Raw genomic sequence first — 21,989 nt, 5'->3', positions numbered from 1 at the left:
TACAGAATAGCGAATTTATTATCAGAACCGACCATCGAGCCCAACAACCCATCGCCAAAACATTTACCCCATCCGTGGGCCACCCTGTGTCAAATCGAACACCTGGCGCGGATTTAGCAGCCACTGGAACTTTTGCAGCAGCTTCGCGCCCTGGTTGCCACCCGACTTTGGATTGATAAACACAAGCACCGGTGTAATGTTGGCGGTCGGTATAGGTTTGATCACGAATGTGCGAGGTTCCCGCGGTATCGACACCTTCTTACCAGCCTTCTTCTTTTTCTGGGGTGTTTTACGTAGCGACGATTTGAAGTTGCCCTTGCGCGGCAACTTCACAATCCACGACGGTGGAACGACAATGCTCCGGTGTGCACCTGAGAACAAAACCAAAACCAATGTACATTTTCTTACTCTAGAGGGTGATGAGCTGGCAGACATTTTTGCAGGCGCAGGACTCACCGAGCGTACACTCCTCGCCGATGCGTTCCGGGTTGAAGCAAGCTTCCTTGTTGTGGTAGGAAGCTTTGCACCAAGCGCACGACAGTGCGACGATCTCCTTCGAGCTGAACGTTAATTTCGCCTGTAGCGACTGTTGACGTGTAAGAGATAATGGAGAATGCAACGTTATGAAAAACGAGGATAAAATAAAAAATATATATATTTTAGAAGCAGCAAATGAAATGATATTAGAAAATAAACAAAACACAACAATAAAGATACAAAAATTAACATCTTTATAAGGCGATGTTGGAGTGAAGATATCAGGACACTTGACCGCCATAACAGGCGATTCAGAAGACTAGACTAGAGAGGTAGTATCTGCTTGAAAAGTGTCCGATTTCATTAATTCTTCTAAAGTTTGGGATTTTTTGAGCAGATAGAACGTTAAATCATCAGCGCACAGCAGTCATCCGTTCGGTAGGAGACATCCAAAGCAATCCGAGATAAAAAGAAAGGTTAGATAGCTCAAACATAGACTAGACTTGCTGATGAACCCTTGTTCTGCGAATTATGGGATTAGGTGAAAGCAAGCGTCCACCTAATCCCATACGCTTGAGCTTGGCCAAAAGCAGCTCGTGGGACAAGCAGTATGGTCTCGAAGATCGAAATCAACCATGCTGATCTCTCGAAAAAAAAGGCTCCAAAATTAACCGACCTAGTAAATGGTACTCAAGAGGGAATACCACCAGGACAGGGAGAGAAGGATCGCTTCAACTGAAGTATTGCCTTGTTTGATTTTCTGTCACTCTGGGTATTCTACTACTTATTGTTCTCCTTCCAGGATTAATGAGGTACGAGGTAACGCGAGCCAACTAGTGACTTACTAGACTAGTTTACACCACGTAGTCGAATGGGATTTGTGCCACGATCCTGCCGCGTGAAAACTTGCACCGCTAGCACCTATACCACAGGACCACCCCTGAGACCCACTCAGGAGCAACTACCGAGCCCCAAAACGAGATAGAAAGTGTTCAAAACAATCCCAAGAGTTGTATATTTGTGTTCTGTTTTAATGTGCTACCCTTTCTACTTTAAATTGTATCAAGCAATCTTCAAATCAAATCACGCATTTAATAGACAAACTCGCGTCTCTATCTCGTCGGGATTCTTCCCGGCACAAGTCAACCACCTCATTATTTAAAGCACAATCACAAAGAGCAGCTCAATGGTAAGTATCATATTATACGCTAATGCCTTTTGCTTCTGCATTTGCCAGCCAGCAATGCAAAACAACGGGCTGACAAAACATCATGATGATAATCAGAGAAAATATTTTTCCATCACAACAACACGATCGCACGCTCTTGCATTAAGTGGTTTGTATTATTGTACTATTGTTGTTTTGCACCTCCACTTGTGGAAGTCATTTCCTACTGAGAATTAATTGCAACATGGCAGAATTACCAACGCTGTTCAAAATAATCACTCGCTAACGCGCATCAATAAAAACGAAGCAGCAGCTTATTCAAGAAGGCAAGCAAACATTTAAACGCTAATTATGGTTTAGCTCGTGGTATGGTACGGCAGCACACTCCAACCCTTTACATCTAGCAACCCAATTTATGCACAATTTCACATTCCAAGAAGTAAATTTATTTTCCTGGAAGTATCAAACCACACAACAAAGCTTGGTTTTGCTAACGCTGCGAGGGAAACATGTCATCCTACCTCATTGCACAAAGGCGTACTGTCTAATGAAGGTTAAATTAACATCAATCAATGCGTGTGGTGTTCGGTAATGATTTATCAGATCACACAACATTGCGTTCTTCCCGTAAACCACAGCATCTTAATTAATGCAGGTCAACCAATATGAAATGCATTAGTACGAGGAGGCCGGCTTTGATCTCGTCGGTAGCACCAGCCCCTAGCAAATAAGAATTTTTGCATCCAAGAATTGGGTCTCTGTGCTCGGAACAAAAAGCACAACTGAGAGGACGATTTAATTGCTAAGGTGTAGATCGTACACAGTTGTGGTGATGGTGACGCATCCAGTACGACATCTTGCCGTTCATTCGATTTATTGATTGGGTGCACCTTTTGATTTCCTTGATGATCGGTTTTTTTTTTTTTTTGGCGTATGTATCCATTCCATGGAGCGTTTCTTTCTTGCCATTCTGTTGCAATGTTTGTCTGAATTTTTTCTACTCATTTTATCGAAAAAAAAAAAATCTTCATCAATCTCAACATTGGGCAGGGTCAGAGGGACTCTTACTGGACACATATTTGTAGCTAATTATTTTCAGTGAGTCACATTTTGCAACGAATCTTTAGTAAACTTATATTCTTTTACTGATCGAGAGCTTCAACAAAATAATCTAAAAGACCAACTTTATCTTATCAATACGTGTTACGTGATATAACTGGCAAAGGAAAGGTGATGTTTGACTCTATTTTTATTCTACCCATTACTTGATGTTCAGCTGAGTTCGACTATTGGTTGAAATCCTTGATTCCTTGAGTAAAACAAATGTCAAAAAGTCTCGAGAAGGCCCCCGTCCTAGAGTCTTTCGTTTCAAGCATCTATGAGCCTTCAATTTAAGTCGTTGAGCCAAGAGAAAAAAAATGTTTAAAGAGTACATTGTTCAATAAATGCAAGTATTGTTCCTAGATACCGCGTTGAACATGAAAAAATGATTCCAAACATTTGAACGAGTGATTTATCCACCAAACTGTTTGTCTATGCTCGGTACAAAACTACCCTTGAACATTTGCCGATGGCTAAGGGCAACAAGTCGGCCAGGTTAATCAACCTTTGGTAGACATTCCGTAATTCAAACCAGTGTCCATTAGTGGGAGGAAGGATTGATTCAAACTTCGTTCATATTTTTTTCCATTTCACTCAACTTTTAGGCCTACGCCTGTGCGTCTTCTATACCATTTGTAGCCATTCATGCCGATATCATGCATTAGGTTAGTCAGTCCCCACTAACATTATTTGCCAGCAAAATAAAAGGGTAAAATTAAAAAAAAAATAAAAATAAAAATCGAAACCCTACTTGTTGCATGTTGCGAGTCAAAAGCGTCACCCACTTGCTAACGCTGATGTTGGTTCTGTTTCGCTTGGTACGGTAGTTGAGCTACCAAGAAAGGAAGCACGGAGAGCAAAAACAAAAAATCCTATCACATACAGCGAAAGCTATCTGTTGCATCCGGCGTCCAACACTCATTGTCAATTTCCGCCCGCAAAGGTTACCAATTACGCCTGGGTTATTGGTAGTTTTCCCGGAACGCTCGCGCTCGTGTTACACACCCAGGTTTGTGCGAATGTTGGTCGGCGATTGTATGCCTTTTTGATTGGTGCGTGCGTTAGCTTTCGCTGCGGTGAAACAATTCAAATTGCTGGATTGCTGGAGCGTCAGTTTGCTAGTTTGTGGATATGTGCTTGGTTCATAAAAAGTATAACTAATGGGGCGCGTTTACGCTGGGTTCGGATGGCTACCGGAACTATTGCTGCTTTTTACAAAAGTTTTCACTGGTATCATGTTATTCAGTATGCTTTTCATTTTGACGAAAAAATTATCGTTTTTCGTTGCATACCTTCAGGCGCTAGATAGCGTTGAACCTGAGGTGCTTTAAGGAGGGGTGAAAACATAAATCTTGCTCTAAAAATTCATTTTCCTACTAGCTTACTGAGTTTGAATTGAATTGGATTGATATGGCAGTGACGTTAACAACGGCCGCAGTACAATTTCAACTTTTAATGAAAGCCCCTAAATCTATGCTAATTATAACACACCATAGATCTGTTTGCTTCTTTGCCATCGATATTGAAGGGAGAAGAAAGCAAACTAACAGTCCAAAATATCCTCTAACTCTAGGCCAATATTATAAATTCACGAGCCTCTACTTTCACCAGTAGAAACGATCAAAGCTGATCATTGTGTTTGCTTAAAGCGTTTTGCTTTTTTTCCGATGACTTGATTGATGGTTGACTTTGATGATGACAACAATGTTTTTTTTTATTCATAAAGGACGGCCGGGCTGTATTGCTATGGCAACACTTTAACTTGTATGAAATTTAATTTTTTTTGCTTTGTTTTGTGTTTACAATTTCTAAACCAACAGCAGCAGCAGCGAGGTTCAGCAGCAAAGAAAGTTGATCGATAATTGACAGCATTCGAACCATATTTGATAGAGGGCCAAACAATTCTATCGCCTTTTTTTTTTTTTTTTTTTTTTATTCATCAGGGACGGCCAGGCCGTATTGCTCTATCGCCTTTTAAAAATGATTAAAATGTTAACACTATAAAGAAAAATTGATTGAGAACACTTTCTTTACCACTAAAAGTAATAGCAAAAATTAAACTTCTATTGTGTTAAAAAATAGAAGAGAAAATTCTTCCAAATTCAAATCAAACATATCTTATTTAAGAATTCTTTTCGGAGAAACTTATTTAAACATAATTATTGCAAAAGTAATTTAAAAACAAAAAAACTCCCATAAATCATAAACTATCTGCCAAAAAAAGTTGTACAAAAATACAAACTGTTTGCCGCTAAATATAATCACGATCACTAGCAGCAGCACCAAACACAAATAGTTAAGCGTCCACGTAAACTCCATTCTCACTGGTACACTGACACCATACTAGCAGCTACTAAAAACCAACAGTTGCATCGCTTATCACACCGGTGCAGCACGAGCGAATTGCGATGTGATCACCTGGACGGTTGCGTTACTAATGCATACGCATCAGCCCACAAGTGAGGCGCTATCTGTTCGGTGCATATACCCGAGGCTCTCTCCGAGCTGCCCGATCCCGATCACCAGGCTGGGTTGCGCTTGTGCATATGCTTTGCTTGCAGCCAACCGCTTCGGCGCGACTCGAACCGAGCAGCAGATGCATTCGGTTACGACAGCGAATGCGATGTTACTACGCTTTCGGGCGCTCCCTGCTCACCCTGCCTCGTTCGCCTCGTTCGGTTTAGTACTGGTGGAATTCACGGTTTTGCAAAATTTTGGCAAACCATTTGACGATCTTAGAGGGAAGAAAAAGTTCATTTTTTGTCTTGTTTTTTGTGTAAATTGCAGATTAAAAATATTTCGATAAAATTTTGTCCGATCAGATGGTTCAGATATGTGTGCAAAGCGAAGCACAAGTCTCAAAGGATGCACAGTGTACTTTATATTCATGTACTGGTCAAAACTTATTGCATTAATTATCTAAATTCTGGAGCAAAAGACTTTGGAAACCCCATCCTTTGCCTCCTCCTCTGGCGATTGATCGTCACTATGCGAAAAAGGTCTAAATGTATGCAGAGCTCAGCACATATCGGCAAGATGCACACTGTATTTTCAGGGTGGTCAAAAATGATTCAATTATTTAAGGCACTCCAAATAAAAAGCAGAAAACTTTGCACGGCGAAAATTTATGGATTTTTGAACCTAAAGAAAACCTACTATGCAACAAGATTTACACCTTACAATTCTGAAACCACTGCAACATATTCAAAAATGTCAAGAAAAGCGTAAAAAAGCTCAGGATGTTATTATTCTGGGCTTCCTACGAACTCATTTTTACTACATTTTTGATATACTTAAAAAAAACATCTAAAATGCAAAGCATTGCCAAGCAAACAACACGTTAGATGATTCGTATACAAACTGTTTTCCACCAACTAGTATCGCGATTACCAGCAGCAGCAAGCACAGATAGCTAAACAACATCACTATCGCCATCGCCATTATTGCAAATACACATACACACACACACTCGCTCGCTCACAATAGTAACAACACACAGGATCAAACCAACTGTTGCATCGCTTCCCATCACAGAACCCAAGCGATGTGTTCACTAGAACGGTAGCGCAACTAATGAAGCATCACTGACAGTGCGGCTGCATCATAAATAGTGACGCGCAACACAACCGATGGCTTCCGGATCGAATATCCCGAATGACCGATGAACCGATGCATACCATGTTCGGCTTCCGCTGATGCTGTATTGCTGTGGGTTTGATTTTATTTTTTCGCGTTCTTGCCTGCTGCAATCAACGGCTTCGGCAAACTGAACCGAGCAGTGATTGCATTCGGATCCAGCAACACGATCGACTATCCGCTCCCACCAGCGCTTGGGTATGATTGAGAACAAAAATAAAAACAAAAACAAAACACAAAAAAACCTTCTCCCCGAAACCCGATATGAAATCCTGCGAAGCAGCATCTCTTGAGGTCCCACCGAGTTTTTAACCAACTCTGGTACCAAAAACTTGTCATTAAAAATCCAATCAATGCAATTTTTCATTTCTTCCGAAAACTAGCTCAAATGGTGTATAACCATGCTCTAAGTTTGGTGTTGTGTTATACGCGAATGTGTAGTAATTGAGCCAATTATCCCAATCATCTTTGTGTTCATTTGAAAAAATGCTAAGGTATTCGTTTAAGCATTTGTGGTTTCTTTCTAATGCTCCTATTGTTTGTGTTGCGGTTACGAATTTCTGTTCTATTTTGAGTAATTTAGAAATGTTGCTAAAGATTTCATTTTTGTATTCTGTGCCCATATCTGTTCTAATTTCTGATATATTAGTTCCGTATATCAACATGAAATGTTCTAATAGAGCTTTGGCAACTGTAGTCGCTTCTTTGTTTGGAATTGCAATTGCTGTTACGTGTTTTGTAAAGTTACATTGTATTGTTACAGCGTATCTATTGTTGTTGTACGTTTTTTCGAATGGTCCAACTGTATCGATTGATATTATTTGAAATGGTTGTATGGGTGTATCTGTTTTTACAAACGGTTCGATGGTTTTTTTCTGGTGTTTCTTTAATTTACATAGATCGCAATTGTTTACAAAATTTTGAATTGTTTTCTTTTGATTTGCCCAAACATATTCTTTCCTTAGTTTTTTGTACATTTTACATTGTCCTATATGACCTCCTGTAGGCGTGTTATCTTAAAATGCCCTTATTTGATATCTTGTGTCCTAGATAGGTTACTTCTTTTTTTGAAAAAGAAACTTTTTTCCGGGTTGAGTTTTAGGTTGTATTTCCTAAGTCTTTCAAAAACTTTCCTTAAGTTCGTCAGATGATCGTCTACATATACAAATGCACATTCTGGGGATAAGCCTATCATTGCCATCGTCATCATCCTTTGGAAACTGTTTGGTGAAATATTCAGTCCAAATGGGAGTCTTTTGAATTGATAATGCCCATAGGGACTCGACAAAGCTGTGTATTTTCTAGAATTTTCCGATAGTCGATCTGATGGAATCCTGATATTATATTATTATAGTTCGGTATATACACAGGTGATTTGTCTTCTAGCCTAATTTTTTGTTCGTAGAAGTTGTTAGTTGTTAGTTTGTCTGTATGTAAATGGAATATGTCATTGTATTCCGTTAGCAATTTTTGGAAAGATTGTTCCGTTTTCTCGGATATGTTTTCCTTTTGTATTAATTGCTGTAACGGTTTATACTTAGCTTTATGTGGGTTAGCTTGGTCTGTACTGTAGACTTGTCATTTCTGGCATTATATGCAATATTTTAGAGTAGCAATATCATTTATATAAAAAAAAGTTATCTGTATTTTTTCGATTATTTATTCTTGTATTATTTGGCTTATTATTTCCTTGTCTTAATATTTCTTACATGTTTCATGTTTCTGTTTTCTTATTTCTTACTTTCGTGGATCTTGATTTGTCTTTAAAATATTTACTTATCTGTCGTGAATTATGTTGAAACACTCGGCTGCTGCGTAATTGTTTTCTGTTGGCACCTCACGTTGATACCTGTAGTCGTTCACGTCTACGTTGAAACTCCTGTATGTTTCCATTCTTGTTGAGACTTTAGCTCTTAGGCTTCTACGTTGGAGACTCCTGCCCCTTTAGATCCCGCCGGTTCACTTTTGTGACTGTGGTCTCGCCATCCACCATCATGAATAATCATTACGGATGCGCCTTCTTGTCACTCCTTCAATATGTTCGGTCGGTTATGTGCTTTTTGTTGAACACTATTGTGGAATTTTATGTGAATGAACATTCCACTTTTTATCTTTATCTTAAAGAGTCTATAATGGCCTATATGTCCCAAAGGTTCCATATGATAATTGTAGATTATTCTCAGCCTGTCTTCTGTTATCATTATCTGTACTCAGGACAAATTTATTGCTACACATATTGTGCACATCACTGTTATTGAGTTCACTTTTTTTTTTTTTTTGATAGCCATCACGCGACATATCATTGCATCATATCACATTGCACTTTTGTCTGTGTACGTCATTACTTCTATTGTCAGATGATACACGCTTGAACATTTTCATTTTTCGTACGAATGCAGTTTTTGCAGACTTGCATTTCTCAAAAGTTCTCGAACAATAGGTTATACGTTAGTCCGATATATTTTTCATCTCCACTTATTTTTCCGTGTTACACAATGCACTATTCTGTTCAAACATTGCCAATTATCGTCACTTTTTGCACGAAGGTTTCCTTGTAGTGTATTCCCAGACACTTTCGCTTGTATATAATAAATCCGTTCAAAGATCATTGACAAACCATTTCACTTTTCAGCATCCAGAGCACATGTTAACGCCATGTAATAAGTCTGAGGTTCACTTCATTCACAATCACTGTAATTATACACTTTTTGGATGCATTGTACTTTATGCATTCCTTCTGTTCATGCCGTTTTAAGCGGCACAAGGCATTTTACCTTGCTTGTTATGCTAAAAAACATAACCACTGTCACGGTCGCCATGTGGTGAACTACTGTTCGGTTCGGTTCGGTTTACGGCTTGGCATGTGTTCTATATCAACGGTTTACTTCGCGATGCGTTTGGAGCGCGACACTGAAGAGTGCAAACTTGCACTTCTACGCGGTGACTGATTTTAGTGAAGGCGGACTAAGCGATAAGTGCCGGATAGAGCATTACTTCTTACAAGAGAACACTGACGGTTGAAATAAGACTCTAGACATTACTTTACTGATGTTAGGATCTCGAGTTGCATCAGCAACGTGCTTTGTTAACGAACTGTAACTCTGCACTGTCTACCTTTGCTTCTCGAGCGGCTTTTATTTAACGCTTTCTTTCGATGGTCCGCCAACATTTGTCCACCAGGTGTTTGGCTACACCATTTGTAGCCATGCATGCATTTGTAGCCATTCATGCCGATATCATGCATTAGGTTAGTCAGTCCCCACTACGGGGTGACGGTTTTAAAATTAAGCCTAATAAACATTATTTGCCAGCAAAAAAAGAGTAAAATTTTAAAAAATTGCTATGGCAACACTTTAACTTGTATGAAATTTATTTATTTTTGCTTTGTTTTGTGTCCTCACTTTCTAACCCAAAAGTATCAGCAGCGAGTCACAGCAGCAAAGAAAGTTGATCGATAATTGACAGCATTTGAACCATATTTGATAGAGGGCCAAACAATTCTATCGCCTTTTAAAAATGATTAAAATGTTAACACTATAAAGAAAAATTGATTGAGAACACTTTCTTTACCACTAAAAGTAATAGCAAAAATTAAACTTCTATTGTGTTAAAAAATAGAAGAGAAAATTCTTCCAAATTCAAATCAAACATATCTTATTTAAGAATTCTTTTCGGAGAAACTTATTTAAACATAATTATTGCAAAAGTAATTTAAAAACAAAAAAACTCCCATAAATCATAAACTATCTGCCAAAAAAAGTTGTACAAAAATACAAACTGTTTGCCGCTAAATATAATCACGATCACTAGCAGCAGCACCAAACACAAATAGTTAAGCGTCCACGTAAACTCCATTCTCACTGGTACACTGACACCATACTAGCAGCTACTAAAAACCAACAGTTGCATCGCTTATCACACCGGTGCAGCACGAGCGAATTGCGATGTGATCACCTGGACGGTTGCGTTACTAATGCATACGCATCAGCCCGCAAGTGAGGCGCTATCTGTTCGGTGCATATACCCGAGGCTCTCTCCGAGCTGCCCGATCCCGATCACCAGGCTGGGTTGCGCTTGTGCATATGCTTTGCTTGCAGCCAACCGCTTCGGCGCGACTCGAACCGAGCAGCAGATGCATTCGGTTACGACAGCGAATGCGATGTTACTACGCTTTCGGGCGCTCCCTGCTCACCCTGCCTCGTTCGCCTCGTTCGGTTTAGTACTGGTGGAATTCACGGTTTTGCAAAATTTTGGCAAACCATTTGACGATCTTAGAGGGAAGAAAAAGTTCATTTTTTGTCTTGTTTTTTGTGTAAATTGCAGATTAAAAATATTTCGATAAAATTTTGTCCGATCAGATGGTTCAGATATGTGTGCAAAGCGAAGCACAAGTCTCAAAGGATGCACAGTGTACTTTATATTCATGTACTGGTCAAAACTTATTGCATTAATTATCTAAATTCTGGAGCAAAAGACTTTGGAAACCCCATCCTTTGCCTCCTCCTCTGGCGATTGATCGTCACTATGCGAAAAAGGTCTAAATGTATGCAGAGCTCAGCACATATCGGCAAGATGCACACTGTATTTTCAGGGTGGTCAAAAATGATTCAATTATTTAAGGCACTCCAAATAAAAAGCAGAAAACTTTGCACGGCGAAAATTTATGGATTTTTGAACCTAAAGAAAACCTACTATGCAACAAGATTTACACCTTACAATTCTGAAACCACTGCAACATATTCAAAAATGTCAAGAAAAGCGTAAAAAAGCTCAGGATGTTATTATTCTGGGCTTCCTACGAACTCATTTTTACTACATTTTTGATATACTTAAAAAAAACATCTAAAATGCAAAGCATTGCCAAGCAAACAACACGTTAGATGATTCGTATACAAACTGTTTTCCACCAACTAGTATCGCGATTACCAGCAGCAGCAAGCACAGATAGCTAAACAACATCACTATCGCCATCGCCATTATTGCAAATACACATACACACACACACTCGCTCGCTCACAATAGTAACAACACACAGGATCAAACCAACTGTTGCATCGCTTCCCATCACAGAACCCAAGCGATGTGTTCACTAGAACGGTAGCGCAACTAATGAAGCATCACTGACAGTGCGGCTGCATCATAAATAGTGACGCGCAACACAACCGATGGCTTCCGGATCGAATATCCCGAATGACCGATGAACCGATGCATACCATGTTCGGCTTCCGCTGATGCTGTATTGCTGTGGGTTTGATTTTATTTTTTCGCGTTCTTGCCTGCTGCAATCAACGGCTTCGGCAAACTGAACCGAGCAGTGATTGCATTCGGATCCAGCAACACGATCGACTATCCGCTCCCACCAGCGCTTGGGTATGATTGAGAACAAAAATAAAAACAAAAACAAAACACAAAAAAACCTTCTCCCCGAAACCCGATATGAAATCCTGCGAAGCAGCATCTCTTGAGGTCCCACCGAGTTTTTAACCAACTCTGGTACCAAAAATTTGTCGATAAAAATCCAATCAATGATTTGCTCTAGCGTTTTTGCGCTAGAGGAAGCGCCCGGTGGCGTCCAACTCATTTGTACGGTCGGCTTCCGTTTCGTAAAAAGAAATTTGAATCTTAAAATTCCACATTTTACAGCTCAAAAGCCATCCAAGTGACAGGCAGAGCAGTGCATAGCCTTTATTTTAAAATTCCGAGCTAGCAAAGCCAGACAAACGAGATCTCCATCACGCCTAGGGTTTCTACAATAAATGCTCGGAATTCGAAGCAATGAAGGGTTATGATGATTTGAGCTGCATCCAGCAGGAAGTAGTTGACCGAGGGAGACCTTTTTTATGACATTCGCGAAATTGAATACTACTTCAAGCTTCAAAACGCATTTTTTTATTTTATTCCAAGACGACGACTCGTTGCTGTACGATCTACACCGCATATGTTTCGCAAAGCATTTCCTCCTTGGATTTTGCGTTATTCCGGGCATACTCGGTTGATCAAAACGCATTAGTAGTATCGTAGTATTGATGCAGAATTTCTTAGATGCAGTACTCGAGATTTCCTGAGGGCTGCCTGCCATTTCGGGCAGCTTGAACATTCCCTTCTGGATGAGGTTCATTATCTGGACATTTGGTCGAAATAGTGCATCACACTTTATTAATTGACACGCGAAGTCCTTGATGACCAAGTGTTCCATGCAGATTTCATAACAGAACGAGATATTTTGTAAACCCGAATCCCCCGAATGTAAACCCGCAAATTTAATTCTGCGATATTCTGGAATCAATCAAGAATCCTGGAACTCGTGGCTGTTTCACAAGATGATACGTCAAATAAAGCAGGATCAAACTGCTGACGCTGATGTAAACTAAGATATGTTCTTGTTCTTGTAGTTGGATTTTACGCCAGCTTTTCTATTTTTATGAGTTCTGACATTTAACGGCATAAATGCTGCTAGGTCTCCAGGGTTCCAGGGTCTGGGCTCATGCGAGATTATACGTTTGAACAATTGAGTTCACTTCATCTTGAACAGCGTTCAGTAATGTCTCATATATTTCAGATGTAAATGGACTGTTAAAATGGAACTCAAACTACTGGTGTCAACTGAGATAAGTTCTTGGTTATGTTTTGAAGTATTTGAAGGCCCCCTTTTTTGCGTAAATCCATCCAAAGCAGCTACGTATCGACTATTTTTATTTGATGAAACATCCAAACTATAAAAATTGGTTTAACAAGGTGTTCCATAAAATAAAACTGCACATACGAACTGCTTCCTGGCGAATTCACTGAATTTGCGGTGATTCTGCTTGATCGCCCAAATATTTGATAGCTTCTGGCGAAAACGATTTCAGTTTTATAACCGAAACCATCCTTCATCCCATTGTCAATATAAATCAAAAATTCGACTTCACACATCACAGATCCTCAATTTTGCGGTTTATGAGGTTCAATCTTTATGCCCTTCGCTGCTGGTCTGCATACAAGCATTAAGCAATAGTGCCGCATGCAGTCGAGCGTTGCTTTTGTTTCTCATCGCATCACAACTTAATAGGTGCAAACTGCACCGATATGATTTTTATGTATTTGTGTATTTTATTGTGCTAAACCGGAAACCACCCTCTCCCCCCCCCCCCTTCAATTGTGCCACATACCTTACCGCACTGCTTGCACTTGCCCTTTTCGGTGCGCCGATGCACCCAATGGTGGGTGGTTTTCGTCTGCTCACGATACTGCCGCACGCCAACATCCCGGAACGTCGGTTTGCACTGCAGCTGGCTGCGCTCCATCAGCACCGAGATGCAGCTCGCATGGGAGATGATCTTGCAGGCGGCACACTTCATCCGTGGTCCGTGCTTCTGCGTCCCGATCGGTCAGTCGAGTCGGTCGAGGCAGGCCGGCACAGTCAAAGGAAACGAAACAAACAAACAAAAAACAGAAACGAGATGAAAAACAAAATCGAAACAACCCGCGGTACGGAACGTTTAATGAAAAGGGGGGAAAACAGATTTAATGCCGAACGTGTTTATTGCTGGCTGTAAAAGCTGCATATGGTTGAGCCAATCGGCATCGGTGCGCTCGGTTTGGGGGTTCTTTTTTTTTTTTTATTATCCACCCAGCATGACAAAAGCGTACACTTGGACCCCATAACATCGATCGAAAAACGGAAATAAAACACATCAGCACCAACACGGACACGGGATTTGTCACGCAACTTCGCCAAAACCTGAAGATATGATATGATCGATCACACCCGTCCGGAGTGCGCATAGTTTGGGTCGTAAACTTTACATCATCCTAGCGATTGCCATGCTTGGCGACACTGCATTTACCGCCAGCAATCGCTGAGCTTCATTTTTAAGCACATAAAATGCAACCATCCTTGCAGCCGTGTACGCGCGCGGCTTCAACCATCTCATCCTCTATTGTGCAATTGTTCACACAGTAGTCAAACAAAACATCTTCCACCACCTTGCGTGGGTAGTAAGGAAAAATTTGCATTCGATGCAGGAAGCTGCAGCCGGCAAACGATCGTAAAAGATTTTTACGATAAAAACTAGCACCATAAAATGGTCCGGCGAGCGAAGGCCCGAAGTAGTCCGAATCCAGGGCTACAATGCACACTAAGCGCTTCCGATCGGCCAGTACTCGGACGAGTACTTGGAACTCCGTTCGGTTCATCGGTAAGATGTTTAGAATGAATCACATACGGCATTGTCTAGCTTCTTTGGAAAATTGGAAAACCAAGCAAGACAGGAACAAAATGCTTTCAGCGATGTGAGCTTATTTATCTTGCTATCGAGAGTACGCCCGCACACGCAATCTGTAGGTTGGCACGTTTTGCGCAATGTTTTGGAAGGAGTTAGTTGTTATTTTTGTAGACTAGTTCTCGCAAGCGTATGATTCGTTTGCTCGAATCGGAACAAAAAAAAAAAAAGAGAACTAGTATAATGATGTGCAGGATCCATTGTGATTTATAGCTAAAGCATTCAATGCATTGCGCTTATTGCTTAAAAATGTGATTGTTTGCTATAAAAGATAATGCTAGACTGGTGAGCCGTTTGATACTGGTGCAAGTTGACACTTCTACGCAAATCATTCGATTACGATGGAGACCGGAGACCGTATCACCCGGAAAGGGAACCGTTTCTTTATATTAAAAGTTCATTATTTTTCCGATGGAGACGCCTGGTATGTATGCTACGTGGTTGCGTACTCTTCGAAGGACAAAAACTTCAATTTCATCGTGTTTAAGACATGTATCAAAACGAACCACAGAGAAGGCGATTAGTTCTAGAAGCAAGCGCTGGACAAAGAGGAGCGTTTGGGAGCGTTTGGGGAAGGCATCTCAAATAGCCAATCTAAGTGTGCCCCAGTACCGTTAGGTCGCAATTTTCTAGATCAATTCGAAGAGGATTGCATGATCAATTCGAAGAAGATTGCATAGTTAAAAATTGCATGGTCAAAGTTGGGGATGAATTGATGAAATAAACTGAGAATGAGTTAATCTAGATTCTCAATAATCACCTACAAGCATTTTATGCTAATTTGATAGGCCAGGCCGTCCCTTTCGAAATAAAAATGTAATCATAAAATGCGCAACACTGAGAATCAGTAGGAGCGAAGAAAAAAAACACTCATTTCGTTGGACGCAGATTATAACAATTCTAAGTTAGACTTTTTGCCTCTTCGTACTCATGTCTCTAGTACAAAAATTAGTCCTTCGATGGAGGCGCCTGGTGCTTTTGTTTCTTATGCTTACAAAGGACCAAACTTCAAGACTTTAAACTACTCATGCCAAGCTGTAGTGAAGACATTACCTTTTTAAAGTAATGAATTGGAGAGCAAAGAATTCCTTTTTATGGGGATTTGGAATTCTATTTTGACTTTAATATTCAATCCGAAAATGTTTACAATTTTCCTTACAGCATAACCGCTAAATGTGTCTTTATTCCTGTGGTTATACGCAGAGTATATCAGTTGCGGCTCGAATGGAGCCCTAAAAAATCATTCTATTAATAAGCATTGAGAATTGCAGTCCATGCAGACTCAACTTAACATGTACAGAAAAAGTCAAGCCTAAAACAGTGACTGTTGCAATTTTTGCATCTAAAATTTGTGCCCTGACGGGCAGCGTATTTTGTATCACGCTGAAACGAACTGACCAAACGAATGAATTCCCAGAATCGCTAAAAATATGAGCTAGCTGTTTTGGCATCTCGAATGAAGCCATGAATGCATCAAAACCCAAACCCGGTAAGGGATGTTAACCACAAAATTATCCACTCACAACACAGCATTTTTATTTTTAAATGGTGGTAACTACTACACAGTGCAATGTATATTTTCACTAGTTGCCCCGATATTGTACCCACTGGACTCAAACCGACTTATGCAAACGAAATTTTTCTTTTACATTTTTCATGCTCTTTCGATAAATTATAAAATTATTTTTAAATGTAGTTCCGATCGTTCGACTCCCGAATCGCTGACGTTTTGACACCTTTATACATGCAGCGCCTGAACGTATGCAATAGTTTGATTTTAAGTGTGGTTTAGTGAAATACTGACGCATAATAAACGAATGAACGTTAGATTAGGTAAGCTTACCGTGCAATCATTATCGCCAACATAGCAGCAATCGCCGGAAACAGAAGTTGGCACCCAAAGGTGATCGCCGGAAACGGCATTTTCACTCCAGTCGGGCGTGCAACGTATCTGACGTCCATGGGGATCACCACTGTGGAATGGATTGGAAAGAATAGGACATATTATTTATCTTACGCACAACAAAAAAAAAAGCTGAAACAAATCTGCACGAATTCTTCGCTTGCTGTGTTGTAGGATCCATTATCTCTTGCTCTGTTTTTACGTAAACTTGTTGTAACATTCGGTGAATGTTACTTTCCCCACCTTCGCAATCGCTGCGCTACCAGCGAACGGTCACGAACACGTATCGCACGCCGTCGTCCAGGCCAAGAGTTGGTTTTGCCGAACGGTTCCCCGCCAGCACTGGGTGCCCTCGGTGGCATATACCGACCGCTGGCAGAGATTTTTCGCACCCGCCACCCATCTGCCGTAATGGTTGAACGACGGCGCCGTCCAGGCACTGCCGGTGCAAACGTACCGAAGGAACTGCGCCGACCGGCATAGCTCGAGCTCCGGCCATACGTTGGCCGACAATGGGCACGCGATGAGCGCCTTACCCTAACCACCGGACCGACGTTCCATCCACAGCAGCAACCGCAACAGGACATCTGTGCCAGTCGGTCACGGGTGCGGTGTAACCAGTGGCGAAACTTAGGCCTGGGGCAAATTCTTGCCGATGGCCTGTTGGGATGGCCGGTTCGCAGGATGCACGCCATGCACAGCAGGGAAGCGGTTGATTGGAGCACCATTTTGTTGGTTGATGGAGTTTTTTTCTTTGGCTTACACACGGTTGCGCGGTATAAATATTCAGGAACGATGTACACGAGTCACACGAATTTGACGAACATTAATCGACGTGTCTTCTTTCGCTGATGGTGGCGAAGAAGGTGATGTGTGTCAGTATTGTCATTTGCTCTAGTAATTAAACATTTGCTTAATACCTCCTCAGCACATTCTAGTGCAGCACAACAATCGTAATACTTTTTTTTCAAGAAACAGCTTGTTTTGTAGTTTTTGAGACATAAAAAGGCTGTAATATCACTCAAATTTTGAAACCATCAGCCGACTTGTCGTCAAAATATTACAACTGGTGAATTCCACATGACCTAGTTTGTATGCACATAGCATGCAAATCTCATGCCAAAAGAAAAACCACTAAGGACCAAGTTTTGGTTACAAAAAACGAACAAAAACTATTGTAAGTATTGGGTATAAATAAAGTTGTCTTCTAGGTCGCCAGGAGCTGTCTAGAGAGCCGTCTAGACAGAAGGTACAACAAGCTAAACCTTGCATTCTATTCTTTCTAGAGGTTTGAGTGTCCCCCTACCCAAGGTGAGGCCTCAAACCTCCAACATGCCTGTAAGGGATATTCATTCTGAATATCCAAAGTCGCCTGGCCGGGCCTAGCTCCACCAATGAGCATCGAGAGTCCCCCTTACCAAAGGTAAGGCCTCGATGTATCCAACGTTCCAGCCAGGAAGATTCTCATCTAGAATCTTCAGGCTGCATGAACAGTCATATAAAGGAAGATGTTGGTTCGCACAGCTTGCAATCACGTTTACGTTCCGTTCTCGTCGCAATTATAAGTCCGAAATACTTCTTCCCCACCAAAAGAAGGTGCTTTCATTTCACGTTCTGATAGATGCAACAACGGCACCAGTCATCTTCAGACCGTAGTGAGGACAGTCAGTCCTCCTCCAACTACGTGGTTTTAATAAGCCTCGCAAGCCATCGGATGATGAACAAGACCTGACAGGTTGTTGAACCAACAAGAGACTTAATACAAAAGATCCAATTATCAATCCAAGAAGCCTAGATTTGCAAGGATATGCAAAAAAAACCCCACTTATATTTCGAAGGCGAAGTGGTAATTTATAATCAAGGCATTAACAAAAAGTACCGGGAAATGGAGAAAAACATATTACAATGATTTTACAAATATTTTAACCTTTGCATGCATATGCTCAGGACTTTCGATATAATTTAAATAAGTTGCGTAAGTCCCATAGTTTTGTTGTGTAGCCTTCCTTGTAACTGGGCTAAATTAGTTAGTTTGGGAATAAATGCGGTAGGACTGCTTTTCCCAGAACAATTGATAAGCATTCAATTCCTACATGACTGGTGATCACTAATGAGCACCTGATTCAATCACCACACTCCAGACACAGCAATATATACGCACAGTTAATCAAAGTAAGCCATGAAGTTTAATTTTTGCTTATTGAATCCTAATTAAATACATATTTTTAAAAAAATGAACAATTTAACCCTATTTACTAACGACATCATGTGTTTGTCAGTTGGCTGTCAAACCTTTTCAAAAGCCTCCACTAACCATCTATTTACACACAACGTCAATAAAAAACCCACACCTATAGGTAGCAAAACTAAAAGTTCAAAAGTTCCAACCCCTTCATTTACACCAGAAGCGAAACACACACACAAAAAAAAAAAAGATCGTTTAATATTGATGACTGCCAGCAACACCCGCCATCTGGACCAGTGTATAGAGAGTGTGCCGGTGCGATGCGGGGTTAAATTGGTTACAAATGAAATTTATTTCAACATTTCCACGAATGAGCGCTCATTTCAATCCGGCGGCAAATTAGCGTACACCGACGCCTGCATCGCTGCAAATCGCGCTGCAGATACGACACACGCAATATTTTGCACCCACCGATGCAAACAAAGAGGAAGTCCACAACGGTTCGCCGCAATGATAAATAAAAGTTCTCCCTGACCTTTTGCAGGGATGGTGCAAATATAGCAAACACATCCAACAGACAAGTGTGTATTAATCTGATAAGGTTTCTGCACTGTGATGTGATGTTGCACGGCTATATGTGAGCTGGTACCTGTTGGTCAAAAGTTTGCCTTCTATCTTTGAGGGATGGGGATTTTTTGTGCCGTTCCGTTCGACAAAAATATTGCTCGGCCAATATGGATGTTTGTCTTACTAGGATACGGGAGTGCTCAGTGCCCGCACTGGGCGGGCGTGCAAACACTGCAAGTGCAGTGTAACAGAATATTTCGCAGCAAAAGCTATATTTGCGTACGTAACTCTCGACGATCCTCTCGACGACAAACTTTTACAACCGTCCGACCATCGGGGCAAAGCGAAACTGGACACCGGACACACAACTCGAACTCGATTTTTATTAACCCGCCCCGGACAACGGTTCGCAGAAAGTCACAAACGGCCGACCGTGCATAATATTCTCGAGTCGGTAACTGTACAAGTTGCGAACATTTGCCGCGCCGTGATAGCTGACCCGGTAGCGCAAAATTTACACACCAAATGGCTTCGAAAAAAAAAAACAATCGATGCACAACTAGTTCCAGCCTAGAGCTAGTGCGCTGCCAAGCAAACCCGGCTGACTGATGATACCTGGTGCAAGATGACCACTAAATGCCACAAGACGATGCTTGGATACCCATTTCGGTTTGACTTCCTTTGGGCGTGCATTATTTATTTGCTCTAAATATGTTGTTCACCTGCGAGCGGCGCTCCTTAACCAACCCAGCCGGAATAGTTTGCAAATTGGGTAAATTAGGTCTTTCAGCTAATAACCACATCCAAACTTGAAATTGTCATCCCAGGGCAAACAGAACTTATTCACGCGGCACGGATGCGTGCTGCTTATCTTATCTAGTCATTCTGTTCGCACACCAAAAAAACAACCCCGCCCCAAGAAGCGATTGCAAACAACTATTTCCATATGGCATCATTGACTGTGCCAGCGTTCGTTTGTCGGGGACTTTCCTGAAGTTATATTAATTAGACCAAATACGGTGGCTCGTAGCATTCGATTGAGTTAGAAAGCCTTGACACGGAGCAACTGTCTCAAAACTCAAACACATGCTGTTGGACGTTGGAGTTGTACACCACGAATAAGTTATCTCGTTGTCAGTTGCACTATTCACAAATTCTATCGAGATGCGGGTAATTTCAGGACAAGCAAGCCAGAAACGGTAAACCAACTCCTCTAGAGAGGCGTGTATAGTCTAGAAGCTGAGTCTAGAGTATTGACATTACAACCGCAAACGTACATAGTCTACGGTTTTGAAGTTGTTGGATACCCGCGAAGCCTAGCCAACTCATCTGCCTGTCAAGATCTCACGTAGGTTATCCCCAAACAGCGACTCATCAACAAGAACTTCGGTTGTGTCGATCTCTCGATCAAGATCTTCTTCTTCTTCTTCTTCATCTTGGCTTAACGACCACTGCAGTAGGGAGGGAACCCTTCCTGCCTGATCAAGTACAACTAAGGATCGTGAATCAGCAGCGCACACTCTTTACAGCCCAAAATCCACGAATCACTTCTTCCCTTGCTGGACACTTCATACAAACTACTACACAGTCATTCTGCTGCATTACCATCTTTCGGATAATCGTGAGACACAAGCGCTAACACAAACCAAGCACTGCCAGTTAACGGCAAGTGGAGCGCAAACAAACAAACAATATACGCACGCACGTTTCTGCACCAGCTCTCCCGTACGGTCGATCGGTTTATGACGCGCACGAGTCTGCCTGCGAGACGACAGCACACTCTCAAAACGTGTACACGAGTAAGCGCAGGTTGGGGATACGCCACGACCAGCGTAAGAGATCGTACTGACAATTTGGACAGTTTAGTAGTGCGCCAACGCCGCGTCAGAGAGATGACTCTCGTTCAATGATCTTTCGCGATCGAGTTTTTTTGTTGTCGTTTGTTGACTCTTTGTGCTACAAATCACTTCCACTGCTGCGTTGCCCTCTTGTGAGCACAGACTCTCTCTCTCTCTCTCTCTCTTTCTCTCTCTATCTCTCGATTTCTCCGGATACGCCCTACGGTACAGGTTTAATTGATGTCATTCGACCAACAAAGCGCCAACACAACCGCGCAACGTTCTGTACACGAATAACGCAGAGGGAAGCGTTAGCAAACGCGTTCAGGTCACACTTTATCGCTGCCAGCATGTGTTCGGAATAGGTAAAACTGTGGTTTAGATAAGAGCATCCAAAGGCGTGCCCGTGTGCCATTTGTTGTAAAGCATTAGGATGCCGCTGCATGACATCAGAGACGCTCCATCAGGGGAAGGTTATTTGCACACCTGAGCCGTCGCTTTGACAGCAGCTGGCAGTGCGCATTCTAATATGTTAATTGCAAAACGGATTTAAAATCGTGCTATTTGATATCGCTTTGATATCAATCTAAAAGCGTTTCCGTTGCTAGGAGATTGTCCTACATTTGCGGCAGTTGTCAGTTGTCAATTTCTTGTGACATTCGAATCGATACAGTTGACTGTGTTTTATTTGAAGTTTTTTTTTTAATAGTTATATGCGTCGAAAGAGTCCTTGCAATATAGACTGCTTCTTCTTCTGCTACTGCTGGACCTAACGACCTTCTAGGTCACTCTAAGACTCCAAGAAATGGCTTACTAGTGGAATAGTCGGGAAACTGTCCGGACGAAATTT

The 21,989-nt window shown here is 41.4% G+C and overlaps 2 protein-coding genes across 2 annotated transcripts in view; both read right to left on the bottom strand.

Annotated features, from left to right (window-relative positions):
• LOC126564469 (eye-specific diacylglycerol kinase) overlaps window positions 1–21,989 on the bottom strand; it is a 38,806-nt gene that overhangs the window by 7,034 nt on the left and 9,783 nt on the right. Inside the window, exons 4-8 of the mRNA XM_050221566.1 lie at window positions 17,481–17,508; window positions 16,490–16,619; window positions 13,534–13,737; window positions 457–586; window positions 68–371 (exon numbers count right to left, since the gene is read on the bottom strand). Coding sequence (XP_050077523.1) covers window positions 68–371; window positions 457–586; window positions 13,534–13,737; window positions 16,490–16,619; window positions 17,481–17,508 — 796 coding nt within the window. The remainder of the gene's footprint in view (window positions 1–67; window positions 372–456; window positions 587–13,533; window positions 13,738–16,489; window positions 16,620–17,480; window positions 17,509–21,989) is intronic.
• Window positions 19,891–21,989, bottom strand: part of LOC126559078 (protein MAK16 homolog A) — a 96,882-nt gene continuing 94,783 nt past the window's right edge. Inside the window, exon 4 of the mRNA XM_050215196.1 lies at window positions 19,891–19,902. The gene's annotated coding sequence lies outside the window, so the exon portion shown is untranslated. The remainder of the gene's footprint in view (window positions 19,903–21,989) is intronic.

This window comes from Anopheles maculipalpis, chromosome X (assembly GCF_943734695.1).
Source record: "Anopheles maculipalpis chromosome X, idAnoMacuDA_375_x, whole genome shotgun sequence".
Taxonomy (NCBI): Eukaryota; Metazoa; Arthropoda; class Insecta; order Diptera; family Culicidae; genus Anopheles; species Anopheles maculipalpis.
The sequence above is the reverse complement of the archived record's forward strand: the minus strand, read 5'-3'. Positions and strand labels throughout refer to the sequence as shown.